The 14969-nt window shown below is 46.4% G+C and overlaps 1 protein-coding gene across 1 annotated transcript; it reads left to right on the forward strand.

Annotated features, from left to right (window-relative positions):
• The first annotated feature begins 2312 nt into the window (after positions 1–2312).
• C3H8orf74 (chromosome 3 C8orf74 homolog) lies at positions 2313–14177 on the forward strand. The gene is made up of 4 exons (XM_026102003.2): positions 2313–2360; positions 3309–3501; positions 11650–12050; positions 13959–14177. The coding sequence occupies exons 1-4, from the start codon at positions 2313–2315 to the stop codon at positions 14175–14177; spliced, it is 861 nt and encodes a 286-aa protein (XP_025957788.2).
• The last annotated feature ends 792 nt before the right edge of the window (positions 14178–14969 follow it).

Consider the following 14969-nt stretch of genomic DNA (forward strand, 5'->3'; position numbering starts at 1 on the left):
TGGGCTCCGAGATAGGGATCTTGGGTCGCTGTCGGGCGGCAGCTGAAGTACCATGAGCCTCATATCTCTGAGGTGAAGGCCTTTGGCTTTCATGCAGTTACACCTGTAGTGGATAATGCTCAAGTGTTTTTTCAGGCCTGGGTTTTTCACACTGCAAGGTGCTCTCTCTTGTGCTGGAACAGTGTGTGCAATGCACAGAATGAGAGGAGCAATGCAGAATGCAAGGGCAAGAGATGATACCCCTTCCCTACTAATCTCCTTGCACCCAAAATCTGTTTGAGGGAGAACTGCCTTATATGCTAAAGCATTAATGTATTAGTGCTAAGAGCATTAGGGACTCAGTTCTGTAACCTCCACACCCACCACGTGACCATGTTTTAAAGGGCTCCATCCTTGCCTTCCTGCAATTATTCATCATCTTACGCAGCTGCATGAACACACAACCATGTGTCAGCAACAGGACTGATGTCTCCAATTCTTCCTGCATGACACAAGCTCCTCGCAGGTATCAGATGCTTTGCAAGTGCTCATGGCAGATTCCTGTGGCCCTACCAGAGCAATTCCACCTTGAGATCTTGTCTTCAGTCCTAAGGTAGTTTCTGCAAAGCAGAGCTTTGCATGGCTAGGTTGTTTTCACAGTCTCTCCACCTGCTTATCTGCATAAGCCTGAATTCATCCCACCAACCTTTGGGCATGTAAGGAACAAAGATGTACATGCCTTAAGGAAAGTTTGGTGGGATGAATTCAAGCCACATAGAGGAGGTGGAAGTGGAGCACCTCATATGTGGAAGGGTTCTATATTCTGAGAAATGTTACTCCTTTCTCTAAATCTGGACCTCAAAATTTGGCCCCAGTCATCTCAGCACATAGGGAGATCTCTCCCACTCACCTATCCCAGGAGCTCCCTGCTATTTTAAACACTTTGAACTCCAAATAGTGGTGATGGAAATGATACTGTAGAGCAGGATACCAAAAGCTCTGGTGCTCTCCTAGCTGTGCCATGGACCCTGAGTGCTCTAACACATACTCCACAAGCTGCACTTGAACTCTCACCAGCTCACCTGATCTGCAGCCATGGTGAACCAGAAGACATATGACTTAACAGCACCAGGCAGCCTTTGGGTGAATATACTTTGTCATGCTGGAAAAAGTCCTTTTGTCTCTGAGAATTATACACAAATGACTACAGGACGAGCTATTGAGATATACATAGGGACTGGGAAGGGAAAGGCACATAAGAATGGTTAATCTCAGATTTCAGACAAAAACGGTTGCCAATATTTCAGTTTAGAGAGAAGTGCCAATGATAACCATGGTTTGCTTGCGCCAACATCTTCATATATCAGTTTTGGAGATGCTATATGGATACGGAACAGGAAGATGACATATCTACTAGGATACTGAAGAGTGCTTATGCCCAATTACTGGTCCTGAGGCCAACTGTTAGAGCTGGCAATGTCCACACTATTAAACTCCCTCCAAAACAAGGTGCTGACCTCCTAACAGCCTGGGACTGGAGACAGCCTTTGGTCCATGCTATTCACCAGTCTGGGCCTGGGACTTACTTGGCCTGGACCAAAACCAGGCCTGAGACTTTTCTAGCTGTGTAACAGTGTAGGCAGATCAGTCCCCTCCCATTGCCTGTGCCCTGGTGCTGTTTAATTCACTAGTCTCAGCCTAGACACTTTGCTGGATTCAGAGAAAAGAGGAAAAAGCTGGAAGCTAAGAGGAAAGCGGGAAGCATGATGAAAGAGCTAGAGGGGGTTGAACCTTGGGGAAGAGGAAAGCTAGCTAGGGTCAGGCTTTGGGCTGCCAAAGGGAGTGCAAAGTAGTACAGAAGCACTTCCCTGAGGAGCTGCAACTGCGTCCAGCCTGGAAATCCCAGCTCGCCTGGAGACGAGGCTCCCCGCTGCCCTGGATGGCCACCCTGGGCACACGCTGCCTCTTGCCACAGGCACGGATGGGGCTGGCGTCTCCCCTCCCGGGGGCTGGTACAGCCAGCTGCTCCTGCGGGGTGAAGGTCCCTGCGCCCATCTGAGGCCCAAAACTTTTCAGACGGGGAGAATCGTATCCTTGCCTACCCCACCTCACCCCCCAAACTTTTGCCCTCTTGGAAAAACTTCTGCAGAGGTTTATTCACAGCTCTGGGGCTTGGGACATTCAATAGCAAACTTCAAGGGAGTGACTGGGCTGGGGAAAGGGGCTTGCTCTGGCGGTGGGGAAGGCTGGATTGCCTCCGAAAACGTTGCCGGGAGTAGAACCGCGGTGCTGGGGAGACGGGCTGTGCTGCCTAGCAACCCACTCCGGTGAGGATGGTGCTGCTGTCAGCCGTAGGCGTGAGGGCCGTTGTCCAGCTTCAGGTAAAAGTAGCTTTTATTAACACAAATGCTCTAAAATAGCCTGGGAATATCAGGAAGTAGATGGCTGGGGGGAGCATGTCACACTGCTGAAGCCAGAGGATGTGACCTGAGCTTCTCCTGGCTTCACCAAAAAGGGAAATGGCTTTGAACTCCCCAACAGGGCAACGGGACAGGATCCACCATGCGGCCTTATGGGATTTAAAGTTCAGCCCCTCAGCTGCTTTGCTGAAACTCTGCTGAAACTCCAGATTCTTTTTCTCTTTCTTTCATTTTGCTTTCCATTTTCATGGACTTGTTTGGTTGTATGCTTTATCCTTGGAAACAGCAGCAGTGTTTTCTAACTGGGAGCCAGATCTTGCCTCTGGCTTCCCACAGCCTCCCTGCAATGCCCAAAGGCCCCTCACAACCGCAGAATGAGCCATTGCAAAGGGACGTGATGACTTTCCAAGCCATGTGTGTCCCTGACACAGTGGATATCAATGCTGGGAGGTGGTCTGGTGGCAACCATGTGCGTGGACTGAACTGCCCATTCCTCCCAGCTAAAATGGAGACAGAAAGATGGTCTGCCAACCCTCTTCTCCCTGGCATGCTCCACACCCTCAGGATTAGGATGAGGATTAGCATGTCCCCCTGGTGCACTCCTCCACAGGGAAAGCGTGGAGGCCATCAGGCCACCAGGAAGGGGATAGGGCCGAGGTCCACCTTCCTGTCCCACCACAGCTGGGGCGAGTAGGGGCAGCCCTAGGCTGGAGAGTTTGGCTTTCAGCAAGCCCAAGTCCTGAGGCTTGCATAGCCCAGTGAATAAACTCGGTGTCCACCCTGTAGTCCCTTCCTGGGAGCCTCTGGGGCACCTTGAAGAAGCTCCTTAGAGGGTCTCATCTGACATGTGGTGTGGGCTTTGGTGCCCGGAGTGGACTGCTGTACGCTCATTTTCTGCCTCGGTGCTAGTGGGAGGAAGGGCGCCAGCTTCTGCGGGAGCTCCTGGGATGGGAGCCCTTTGACGAAGACTGTGACCTGCGGCGAAGCATCCGGCTGGACATCCTCTACAACAGCATCATGTTCGCCGCAAGGAAAGGACTCTCCTGGGCAGCAGTAGCAACAGTGGGGAAGATCGCAGAGGAGCTCCTTGAGGAGATGAAAGGTGAGGGAGAGTTGAGCTGGTGTGATCTGGTCTGAGCTTTTTACCTCTTGTGTCTGCCCAAGGAGAGGGAAAGCTGAGAGGAGACTAGCAGCCTGAGGTCATCAGTAGAAGTAATAACCCAAAAATGCACCTTCCTGTTGTTCTGAGCACTCAGTACTTTGGCTGCACCTACAGCATGGTGGGTAGTGGGCTGGGTCCAGCTGTTGGGATGGCCTCATCCCATATGGATAAGGAAAAGGGGGATGACTATAGGCCAGCATGTGAAACCCAGAGGTGTGTAGCAAACTTTGAGTCTTCCCAGCCAATGGAGAGGAAAAAAGATGCCTCCAGAGAGGTGCTAATGTAAAGAATGTAGGATGGCTAGCCCAAAATCCAGGCCATAGCAGGCAGACATTGTTTCAGAGAGGGAGTACAATTTGCACTGTAGGTAAATAAAGGCAGAATAGTCCATGGCGGTTTGATAGCTGCCCCAGCTTGGGAACAGCCCTGCGAGTGAAGGGTTTATTCAGAGCTGTGGTTACTGGAGACACCAGAAACAATCATGCTCTGCTTTGCTCTGGGCTAAATGTCTGGGAGCGCAGCCCAGAAGAACAAGTCAGGTAGGGTTGCCGGCATATTCATACCGGTGTGATTGGTATGAAATCATGCCCTCACCCTACCTCCCAGTGAGCTGCTGAAGAGCTTCCCTGTTTTGTAATAATGATGACAACATCCATCCATCCCTTGCCAAATAGGGATCTGAGTGCAGCGGGTAAACAATCCTGCACTTCCCCGTGCAGCCGGCCAGGCCGGCAGTAAGGGATCTGCTCCCAGCTCTATGTGTGCCTGTGGTTCATAAAAGCAACTTGACTCAACACACACATACCCCCAATACTGAGGTGTATGAGAGCTTGCTCCTTTGGAAAGCTTATCTGTAGACATTTTTCTTCCCTAGAGGGGACATTCAGCCTGGAGGATAGCATTTTACTGTTCCTATTAGCTCAAGGGGCTGCTTCTTAGCTCAAACAACGAGGCTTTGTGCTTTGGTCTCAGGTTCCATCTAGACCCTTTCCTCTACCTTTGTCTCAATCCTTTCAAAGTATACCTAAACCATAGCAGAAGTAAGAAGTCAAATCGAAGACTGAGACTTCTGTCCCTTGTGTATCAGCAAAGAACATTATTTCTGGTTTTACTTACATCTTGCATTGTTTTGGACTTACGTACTTTCTTGGATATCAGGTCTAGACACATATTCTCCATTACAGAAGGGTAAAACCAGAATAATGACATTAAAGCTGAAGGAGCTAGTAGGGTTTTACACTACTGAAATGAACCCAGAATTCAACCCTCACTTGCCTGTAAATGTTATAACCATGTTCGGATATAATGGTCTGGCCAAGAGTAAGAAATTGGCCCTGCTGTAGGAAGTTTTGTGGATACCTGGCTATGACACTGCTGCAAATCCCAGCGGAGATGGGTTATTCTTAGTGAACAAGTGTATCCTTTACACTTTCCTTCTTCCAAAATCAGCATCTCAGTTTGTCACTGAACCCTCCTCTCCTATGGCTGTAGGCAGGTCACCCCTGATCCAACTGCAAGTCTTCACCGAGATAGTAGCATCAAGTTCTTTAGGGAGAGGTGTGAAGATTCTTAATGGGACATTTTCTGCTCACTTCCGGTAGTGGAATCCCCCAGAAATCACCAGGGATATGGATATATTGGGATCTTGAGGGCTTTACCCCGTGAGAACCTCAGTTTGCATTGTTTTAGAGGTTTGAGTGGGCCGAACCACCCAGTAGTTTACTACTTCAAAATATCTGCACTAATGTGGCCATTTATAAACATCATCAGGCTGTTTGTTTCTTGCCCCCACTTGCTGCCAAGAAATAAATTAGAGTGAATACTTTGCTTGTTTACTTATGAGATAACTTCACACCATTGGGTGTGTTCGGCGTGTACTTAGCACAGCTCTGAGCAGTGATGGGCAGTCACCATTTACTGTGGAGCTTGGTGTGAACTTCCTTAAAGTTTCTTTTACAGACAGTGTTGGCAGAGAAAGCCTGCAATCTGGGACTTGTCCTAGGCTCTTGACAGAATCACAGAGTACTGTGGTTTGGAAGGGACCTCTGGAGGTCTCTGGTCCAACCATCTCATTTCACTACGGACATCCAAGAAAAGTCTGGCTCCACCTTCCCTATACCCTCCCGTTAGGCAGTTGAAGACGGCAATAAGATTTCCCCTTAGACATTTCTGCTGAGGACTGAACACGCCCAGCTTGCTCAGTGTCTCCCTGTAAATCCTGTGCTCTAGCCCCGTAGTGGTCTTGGTGACCCTCCGCCAGGCTCTTTCCAATTTTTCCATGTCTGTCTTGCACTGGCAAGCCCCAAACCAGATACAGTACTCTTGATGCAGTCTCACATGTGCCAAATACTTCCATAAAAAGGAGAATAAGTCTCCGCTGTTTGTTACACTCCAGAAGCTGTGATAAGGCTGATTATCCTTGTGGGCTGCTTCTCCATCCATCTCCTTGTCATTTTGAAATTCCTTCCTACTTGAACTGATACATTTGAGGCAGGAATCAGACCTAAGCTAAACTAAGAGAGAAACAAGGATGTTAAATCCTCTTATCCTTCATTCCCCTATTGAGAATGAGAAGGATGGATCAGGTAATGAGAGAAACCAGTAGCAAAGCCACATCGACACAGTTCAGCAGGAGATACCCACCTAACAGATGGGTTAAAGAACAGTTATCTTCTCATCTCCTGCCCAGGATGGAAAGAGAACAGGGAATGGTACTGTCTCAAGGTACCAAGTTTTGCATGATATGCATCTCACTCATCTTTTGGAGGTGGTCCATGTCCACCACACTGGCAAAGAGAGATAACAGGGCTTTGTGCTGATGCCTAGGTAAGCCTGCTTGCCCACTGGGGTTTTTGGTATACCTATGGTATGAAACCAAGATGTCACTAATGCAAAATTCATCAGAGAGCTGGTGCCTCTGGCTGAATGGCACTTGGAGCCCACAGGCCCTAAGCATCATATTGAAGGTGCAGAACTGAAGTGAGTGCCTTAATCTGCCCTGGATTAGACCCTGCATGGGGAAGCTTGAAAGATTTGGTCTTCTGACACTCACAGAGCTATTTACTCATAAGATAATGCGGGGCCTGTTCACACATATTAGGGTTGGTCACATTTGCATAATGCTGATTTCAGAGGTGAATTATTGTCATAGACAACTTGTTTCTACCACAGGCTTTATCCATTCAGCACGTTTGATATGGGATGAGATCTCAGCTTGATGAAATTGCTGCAGGGTGGGTTTTGAGGGGAAAGAAAGAAGAAAAGAGAAGCACAGCTAGGGAGGTAGCTGAGCATTACTGCGTAATTGCTTCTGGATTGCTAGGTTTAGACAGAATTAGCAAAGGGTTAATAATGTAGGTGGAGATTTTTGTTGCCTGCTGACTCTTTTGATTAGAGGATGAGTTTAATAATAATTCATTCCTTATTTGTTTTGCAAATAATACAACTTCAGTCATGGCACAAACAATCCCCAAACCTCCCCGTGCTTCCTGACCCAGAGATCTGACAATCTGGCTATCCTCTTTACAGAAGTGTGGCCTTTCATTACTTTCCTGACACTGCACAGGATCAGGGCACCATTTTTTTTAGCATTCTCTTTGAAATAAAAATCTATTCAGGACACCCACTTCTTCTTAACAAATTAGATTAAATTTTAATTAAACAGCACTAAGAAATTAAATTATCCTGTGCAATCAGCTGGGTCAGGAAGGGCCATGAGGCATTCTGACAGAGTTGCAAGCTTTTCTCAGCTTTCGAAGGGGAGGGATCTATGCTGATTCATTCATAATCAGCCCACTGAATAATGCATGTGATGCTAATGATAGACTGAAGTCCTGAGATGGAGCCAGAGTGAACCTCCACAATTAATTTTTTGCAGGGGAGGAGTGGAGGGGGACATTAAAAAAAAATCTTTCAGTTGAAGAAGACAGGATGGAAAGTACAGCTTTGAGGATTTAGTGAGTGCCTGACAAATATTTGGAGGTGCATTTTCATGGATATTTCAGGAACTGCCTTCTGTGCTCTCACTCTATTACTGCATTTTGTCCTGTCTCTCACTCTTGCAGAAGTACTAATAGAAAATAAATCCTGAGACAGCCTGTGCTCTCACTGAATCTACACAAATTCAGAGACCTATGAAGGAGGAAATCAGAGGTGCAGGCTACTGGGACAGAAAGAGAAGGCTGTGGGGGAACAGGAGCAATGAGACCCTGGGAGATGTGGGACTCTAAAGAGAATTTCCTCTCATACTGCCCCTACAGACCTAGAGATTATCTCTGATTAGCCCCTGGTTAGCAGGATTTTTTTAACAGAGACAGTTCCCTAAAGACTGGAGATTGAATGAAGGATGCTTTTCCAAAGGACAAGTTATCTCATTTTAAGACATCCAGACTGCCTCTGGAGTGCCTCAGTCCTCCCCTTTACCTTTACTTCCCCAGCAAGCAATGTGGGTGTGCCACCCTCATAGGGAGTTTAATAGTATGGCTGAAGTGAGACCATGGCAATTTGGCCAGGGAATGGGCCTGGCCATATTTAGGTGGCTAACAGAGATGTAACCCTAAGTGCATGAGTTTAGGTGGAATAAATCGCATCCCAAATTTCTCTGTGATGCTATGACTGATGTTGAGGCTTTTCCTGCCACTTTCACTACTTGAACATCTACCAACGCTGCGAATGGAGCTGTAGCATAATTTGAAGGAGTATTCTCTTGCCTTCAGTTTCCCCAGGTAAAATATTAGTAGTCGTGATAATAAACAGTGGTGCGGAGACTGTCCCTGAGCCTGCCATTTTGTGACTTGGCTGAAGTCAATAAGCAATTAGACGATCTGAATTGTTCTCTCAGTTTAGAGTATCATAATTCTTTCTTTGACAAAAAGCAGCCTTTCGGAAAAAAGAAATTCTCATAAAATTTTCATATTTCTGAAAAACATCTCTTCTCTGATTCAGTTTTGTTTTGTTTAATTGAAAGCAGTAATCTATCAGTCTTATGTATTTATTGAAACCTCATGTTTTTAGTCAGTAGGAAAAATTGTTCACCAATTAATGCCAGAGTTCTTTAGCAGGCTTTATAATATTTTCAATATATTTTAAGAATCTGGAAGGACTATACTTAAAAACAATGAAATGATAAAAAGGACACCTTTCTGTCTGGAAATACTGCAAAATGACAGTAAGGTGGAAATCTCGAAATTTCCTCACAAAGCTTCACTGGCTGGTGTTGCCTCCAGTGAACTCTGAGCAGACTGTGAAAGGACTGTGTGATGGAAACCCCATCTCTTTCCAGCTCTATTGCTGTTATACCGAGTCTCTGAACACTACCAAGCTGCAAGGTTAGGCGTAATATTTTTAATTCCCTCTCACTTCCCCTCAAATTTCCCATTCAGACTGGATGTGTTAGGAACAGTCTCCAATATTAGAAGACGGTCACATTGGAAACCTCAGAGTGGAGCCTGATCTTTAGCTCCCAGGCAGTTTCTGAGATACACATCCCAGCAGTTCCCTTTTCTCCCTTGACTATAAAGGGAGTCTGGTTCCCAACCTGATGTCTGCTTTATAGACATTAGAGGTGGGATTCAGCTCACCTACTTTTAGGTGTTTCCATTGAGTTTGAATCCTGCTCCTGAACTTGGGAACATAAATATCCCATCTGTCCAGGTTCTCCCCTTTCTACCTGCCAAATAACCCATCCTTTAATCTTGTAAAACATCTCAGGTGCTGAAAGCATCTGCAGTTTTACAGGCTGAGAAATGAGGATGACAAGGATGTTGTGATTTGCCCAGAGTCAGGTAGCAGGTTATGGCATGACCAGGAATTGACGCCTGGAAGCCTGGCCAGTCCTGAGTAATTCTGCGTCATGCAAATGTCATCCTGTGAGGAGCTCACCTCAAAGCTCGTCTTGCAGACCAGGCACTGCTCGTAGGGTTGGCCTGTGTAGATTCTCTAATGTCTAGTAGCACAGCTGAGCATGTGCTGTGGCCCTATCCTTGGAGGGGAAAGTGTTTGGGGTGTCTGAATTCTGCCCAGATGTATTCAGTTGAAATTATGTGAGCTTCAGATCATCAGGACTTCTTCCACTCTCTCAAACTGGATTGAAACTGGCCAAAAGATTTAAAAGTGGTGGGGGAGGGGTCAACAGACATAGATAAATAGTGAGATTGCAGAAGCCACATTTCCATAGGAAACCAAGTTATAAATATCCTTCATCACATACAGTAAAAGCAATTCCAAAGGAATCTTGACAGGATGTTATCTCTAAAATTAAGCTTTTATGGCTTCATCTGTTTTTTAAAGGCTGAGAGTGTTTGCTAAACAAGAAAGGTTCAGAACTGGGCATTTTATGTTTTCATTATATTCTCTTTAAGCTACGAAGACTAAATTGTCCTCAAAACTGATACATCTGATTACTAAAATGAATTTTAACTTGACCAAGAAACCCTTAATTACAGCTAATGAAAAGAGATAGGTATAGTGCATGCAAAAATATTTAATTTTCCATTTTCTATGAGTGTTCTGCAGGAGTTTGGGTTTTGCTACGAAAAATGTTATTTTTTAAAAAGAAATATGCATAATTTCTTAAAAAATTCAAACAACCTCACTCCGATGGGTCAGTCATCACTTTTTTTTTTTCCTTTAGGTATGTGGGTCATTAAACAGGAGAGAAAAGTGAAATAGTTATATAAAATGTGTTTTCTCTTTAAGTGTGTTTAAGGAGAACTAAGCTAAACCTAGAATTTTCTTTAAGTTTCTCTTTTTGTGCTAGAAGGATGTTTTCTGCAAGGAAATCGTCAATGGAAAATGTTTGACCAGCTGTACTCTTATCTTTATATCTGGAAACACAACCAATACATGGAAATCCCCACCTCACTTGAAGTTTCAAGGGGGTGACTGGGTTTTGTGCTCATGCTTATTTCAATATGAGTAAGTGTTCTAGTATTTGCTTTTGTTTGCTATCCATCCACTCCAGTTGAAGGAAAAATACAGGAGAATTGCCACTTTTGCCATGACAGCGCACAGTCACTCTGCAGGGATCAGAAATGTCTCTGCCTGTAAATCTTTGCAGTCCCCTGAACGAGGCCTCAGCCTTGGCTCCTTCTTCTGTCTTCAGGGAATTTTAATCTGGAGATTAACTTCCAGCTAGCAGGAAATAACAGAGACCTTCTGGGTACATCTATTCGTCAGGGTCAAGACATGGGCTGGCCACCAGAGCTCAATCGTTCACACTGTAGTTAACATAGTCCTTGGCGTGGCTTTGGTCTGAGCCCACTGACACAAGCCCTCAGGGTCCCCAGCCATGGGTCAGGAATCAGCATGGGCCAGGGACCATTCCCAGTAGGTGTTCAGATGAAGCCACCTTGTTCTGGAGAGGGTTTAATTCTACAGACTTGACCAGACCAGGCCAGTTCACCACAAAGGCAGAGCATGGGTCCTGGCCCTGGTTAGTCTGCCTGTAAGCAATTACCTGGCTTCATCCTGGAGTGGTTTTCTTTCTCTGAAGATAATGACTCTGGTACATCTTCATACCATGGAGCAAAGCAGCAGCAGGGAGTTGTCCTTGGGTGAATGCTGAGCTATCAAAATGCATGTCCAACTACTTTCTAACTACCTTACTAATCATACGCCTCTAGGCAGAGGTTTCTGGGTTATTGTGGAGAATCCTTAAAAAAGAATTGGTTTAAGAGTTCTTTGAAAACAGCAGCCTCCCACCTTCTGCCCAGCCCAGGCAGAAAATGCAGGAAATGAAAATAATAATAATAAGGGGGAGGAGGAGGTTAAGTTACTTTTTCCCATGGAGTGAACATCAGTTGATGCTAATAGCTGCATCCCTTCAAAGAGAGAGTACCAAGGTAGTGCATGCTGATAGCTGCATGGCTCTTCAAGCCTCATTTGGGCCTGCATTCACTCACCTTTATGCACATATAAAGTCTCTAACTTAGGACTGTAGCTGCCTGGTTTCCCTCTGGGGTCCATGGAAAGAGCTGGCCACCTCTGGAGAGCTAGTAAAATCTTAAAGCAGGAGACACCCCTGGGAAAGCCTCTCTCTTGTCATTGGGCTGAATCCAGGCCTTAGGAGCCATTTTAATCTCTTTCCAGGTCTAACCATCTCCCAGGCCCTGCAAGTCTTCCAGGACAAAGTCTCGGCATGCGAGCCGAAGCTGAGGCCACTCAAGCCGGGCATTTTGTGCGATTACTTTCTCAACACGTACTTCAAGCACTTCCACCTCTACCAGCTCCTGCTGTACCAGCAGAGAACGGTGCAGCAGAGGTATGCCACCCTGGAGGTCTGCGTGCCCCCACACCCCCTCCCACTGGAGGTTGGCAGAGATGTAGAGGTTGAAAAACACCAGCAGCAAATTGCTGCCCTGTCAGTGGCCGAGACCCAAAAACGCACCAATATGTTGCATATCCGAAAGATGCTAAGGGCGGAGAAGAATACCCTCCTGAAGAAAGTATACAAAAGGCTGGAAGACCCAAGAGAGAAGCTAGACAGAGAGGTAAAACCCCCTTTCTACTGAGAGAGATACAGTTGGGTGCAGCACTTAAAGCAGGCCAAAGAGGTTGGAGGTGACTCCAAGCCTCTGCCACCAATTCACTCTCTGACTTGGGGCAAATCACTTGACCTTTCTATCTGCTTATTTTGCAATATTTCATGTATGAGGCTGAGGGAGAGGATGAAACATGCCCAGTGGGACTTGTCTTTGATATATAGAAATCTCTTTCTTTTGCCGTCCAGTGCTGTTGAATTTGGATTTCCTCTGCCTTTTTTTTTTTTTTTTTTTTTTTTTGCCAAGCTTTGACTGTAGAAACTAATCTATCTGAGGGTGACTCCTCTAATTCCTCATCACAGCAACTCCTGCTTATATTCCACAAAGAGACTGTGGTGCAAGATCCTCCCATTCTTCCAGGAGAACAGTGATCTCAGTAGGAGTGGCGGGTGCATAAAATCTGTAAGATTTGGCTTTTTTTCATGCAGTCTGGACTGTACTGCCATTTCTGGCTTTAGTTCATGCCCCAGCCATGAAGCATTGATAACAATAAAAAAAAAAAAAAAATCACATGCTCAAAAAAGAAAGAAAACCAAAAAAAACCCAGATGCACATACACACACAGACATACACACACAGACCTGCTTCAGCTTGCTTTACAGGTTCTCAGCCCGGGAGCAAATCACTTGGGAAATTTAATTAAACTTTAATGAGATACTTTGATTGTTGGGCCGTACGCCTAGTGGAATTAATGTACAATGAAGGGGCGCCTCGTCATGCTGCTGGCAATGGCTGGCAAGTTCATGTAGAGCAGAGCATGCCATCCTAAATCACCTTTTGAACTCAGGAAAGCAGCAGGGAAGAACAACCAGGAAGCTCTAATGGGTTTTTTAATTACAGCAAGTCCCTTACATGTCAGTCCCATACATTGAAAAAGAAACTCTCTCCGAGTTGCTTTTGGGGCTTTCAGGAGGTTGAGGAAGACAGGGCATGCAGGGTGCTGTTGGTGGTGGTCTGGGTTGAGGGTTTTCTTCTCTTCCTTTGGAGTCAGCAGGGAAGGACTGGTCTGTAATGTAATGCTGGTTTGGAAAGGACCATTCAGCCTCATGAGATTCGTGCAACCAGTTCCCACTTCTTTTTTCCCTCAAAGCTGGGCTCCTGCCTTGAAAGAAGATCCATCATGGATTTACCCCCACCCCATATGGGATCCCAGAAGTCCCTTCCAACCTTAATGATTCTGTGATAAGCTGTTGCACCAGGCCGGACCTGTGACTCCCACTGACCGAGCAAATGGCATCCCAGAGGAACAGGGACATTGCACACTCGCCATGGTGTTCTGCTGCACAGAACCCCTTACAGAAAGTATCCCTGTTTGAAAAGGATTCCCTCCTCCAGGCATCCAGGGGCTGAGTCCCCCATGCTGGGAGAGAAGAGAGTTGGAGGGTTTACAAAGGAGAATCATAGGATAATTCAGGTTGGAAGGGACCTCTGGAGATCTCTGTTCCCACTCCCACCCCTTGTTTAAAGCAGAGCAAACTAGAATAAATTACTAGAGCAGGATGTTGTTGAGTGGAGTTTTGAATCATCTCCAGGGATGGAGATCCCATGGTCACTCTGGGACCTTGTCCCCACACTTTACTTCCAGAATTTCACTTGCTGCAACTTGTGTCCATTACATTTTGTCCTGTCTCTGTGCATCTCTCAGATGATACTGCCTCCATCCTCTCTACAGCCTTCCATTAGGTACCTGAGCCTTGTCTTCTCCAAACTAAGCAAACCCAGCTGTCTCAGCCTGTCTTTACACACTATGCATTTCAGGAGGATTATCCATCCTGGTAAGCTGTGCTTGTTCCAGTTTGCCAGTAAGAAGCAACTCTAAAAGCAGTAATCCCAACCTTCCTGTGTTTGCTCCTTTAGAGACTGGAGACCTTAGTGGAAGAGGTGATCAGAGTCGAGGCAGAAACCGCACGTGAGATCTTCCAGGCTGAGATCGAGGCCACCCTTGAAATCCTGGAGCTGAGACTCCAGAAGAAGATGCTAGCCTTGAAACGACCTGTTCCTAATCTTCCACCTCTTGTCCCTGCTGTCCGAACCAAGAAGGCACCTAAACCTCGAGAAAGGAAAAAGAGGAAATGAGGAGGGTTTGGCTTGCGTGGCACCTGGTGGATTCTCCAGAAATACTCCGTGGCCATGGTTTATCCTTTTTGGGTCTCCGAGTTGACTTTTGGGACACTCCGTATACACCATGCCGCTTTGTTCTCGCTAAATCAAATAAAGTTTAAAGAGCTAAACACGAATTGATGCAGCAGATAAACCTTGGTGGACACTGAAGTGGAGCGGATGGGTGGGAGGGAGGAGAGTTATTGTGAATTCAGCTCCAGGAGCTACTTTTTAATTTCCTCAGAACTTCCCCAGGCAACAGCCAGGCTGGCCCCAAGCTAGTAACAGAGCAGGCATCTTATAGCGTCCACTCCAAGGCAGCCCTAGAGATCACAGTTTGGAAATACAGCGCTGCTCTGCCCTCACTCGCGTCAGCGTTGCAGTGAACAGACACAGCAGGGGAACTGGGCAGTAGCGTCTTGCTGATGGGAGAGACGTTTTCCAGCTCCAGCCTCACTTCTAGCATTCATCAGCAAGGCAAGGAACAGCAGCAGTTCTCACTGAGGAGTGCTCCTGGGAGGACACTGTGTTTATTTGGAGGCCCAAACGTGAAAGGTTCATAGAGGATTTGTTATTCCTCATTTTATCGGGGACCGCTGGGCATTCTCCAGTCAGGCACACCCAAACTCCTGTCCATTGCAAAGTCAGAAGTAGGTTAGCTCCGTCTCCTCCTGACTCTCAGTTACCACAGGTACATGGAGCTGTTGGCATGTCTTAGTGTCATCAAACTGTAAAGAAATGCCCTAGTGGTCTGCAGACCCACCAGGA

Source organism: Dromaius novaehollandiae, chromosome 3 (genome assembly GCF_036370855.1).
Source record: "Dromaius novaehollandiae isolate bDroNov1 chromosome 3, bDroNov1.hap1, whole genome shotgun sequence".
Lineage (NCBI taxonomy): Eukaryota > Metazoa > Chordata > Aves > Casuariiformes > Dromaiidae > Dromaius > Dromaius novaehollandiae.

Excerpts from the sequence above, each read along its gene's own strand:
- C3H8orf74 (XM_026102003.2), top strand. The coding sequence starts at position 2,313 with ATGGTGCTGCTGTCAGCCGTAGGCGTGAGGGCCGTTGTCCAGCTTCAG. Across the intron at positions 3,502-11,649 it reads GCTCCTTGAGGAGATGAAAG|GTCTAACCATCTCCCAGGCC; the intron begins GTGAGGGAGAGT and ends ATCTCTTTCCAG. Across the intron at positions 12,051-13,958 it reads GAGAGAAGCTAGACAGAGAG|AGACTGGAGACCTTAGTGGA; the intron begins GTAAAACCCCCT and ends TTGCTCCTTTAG.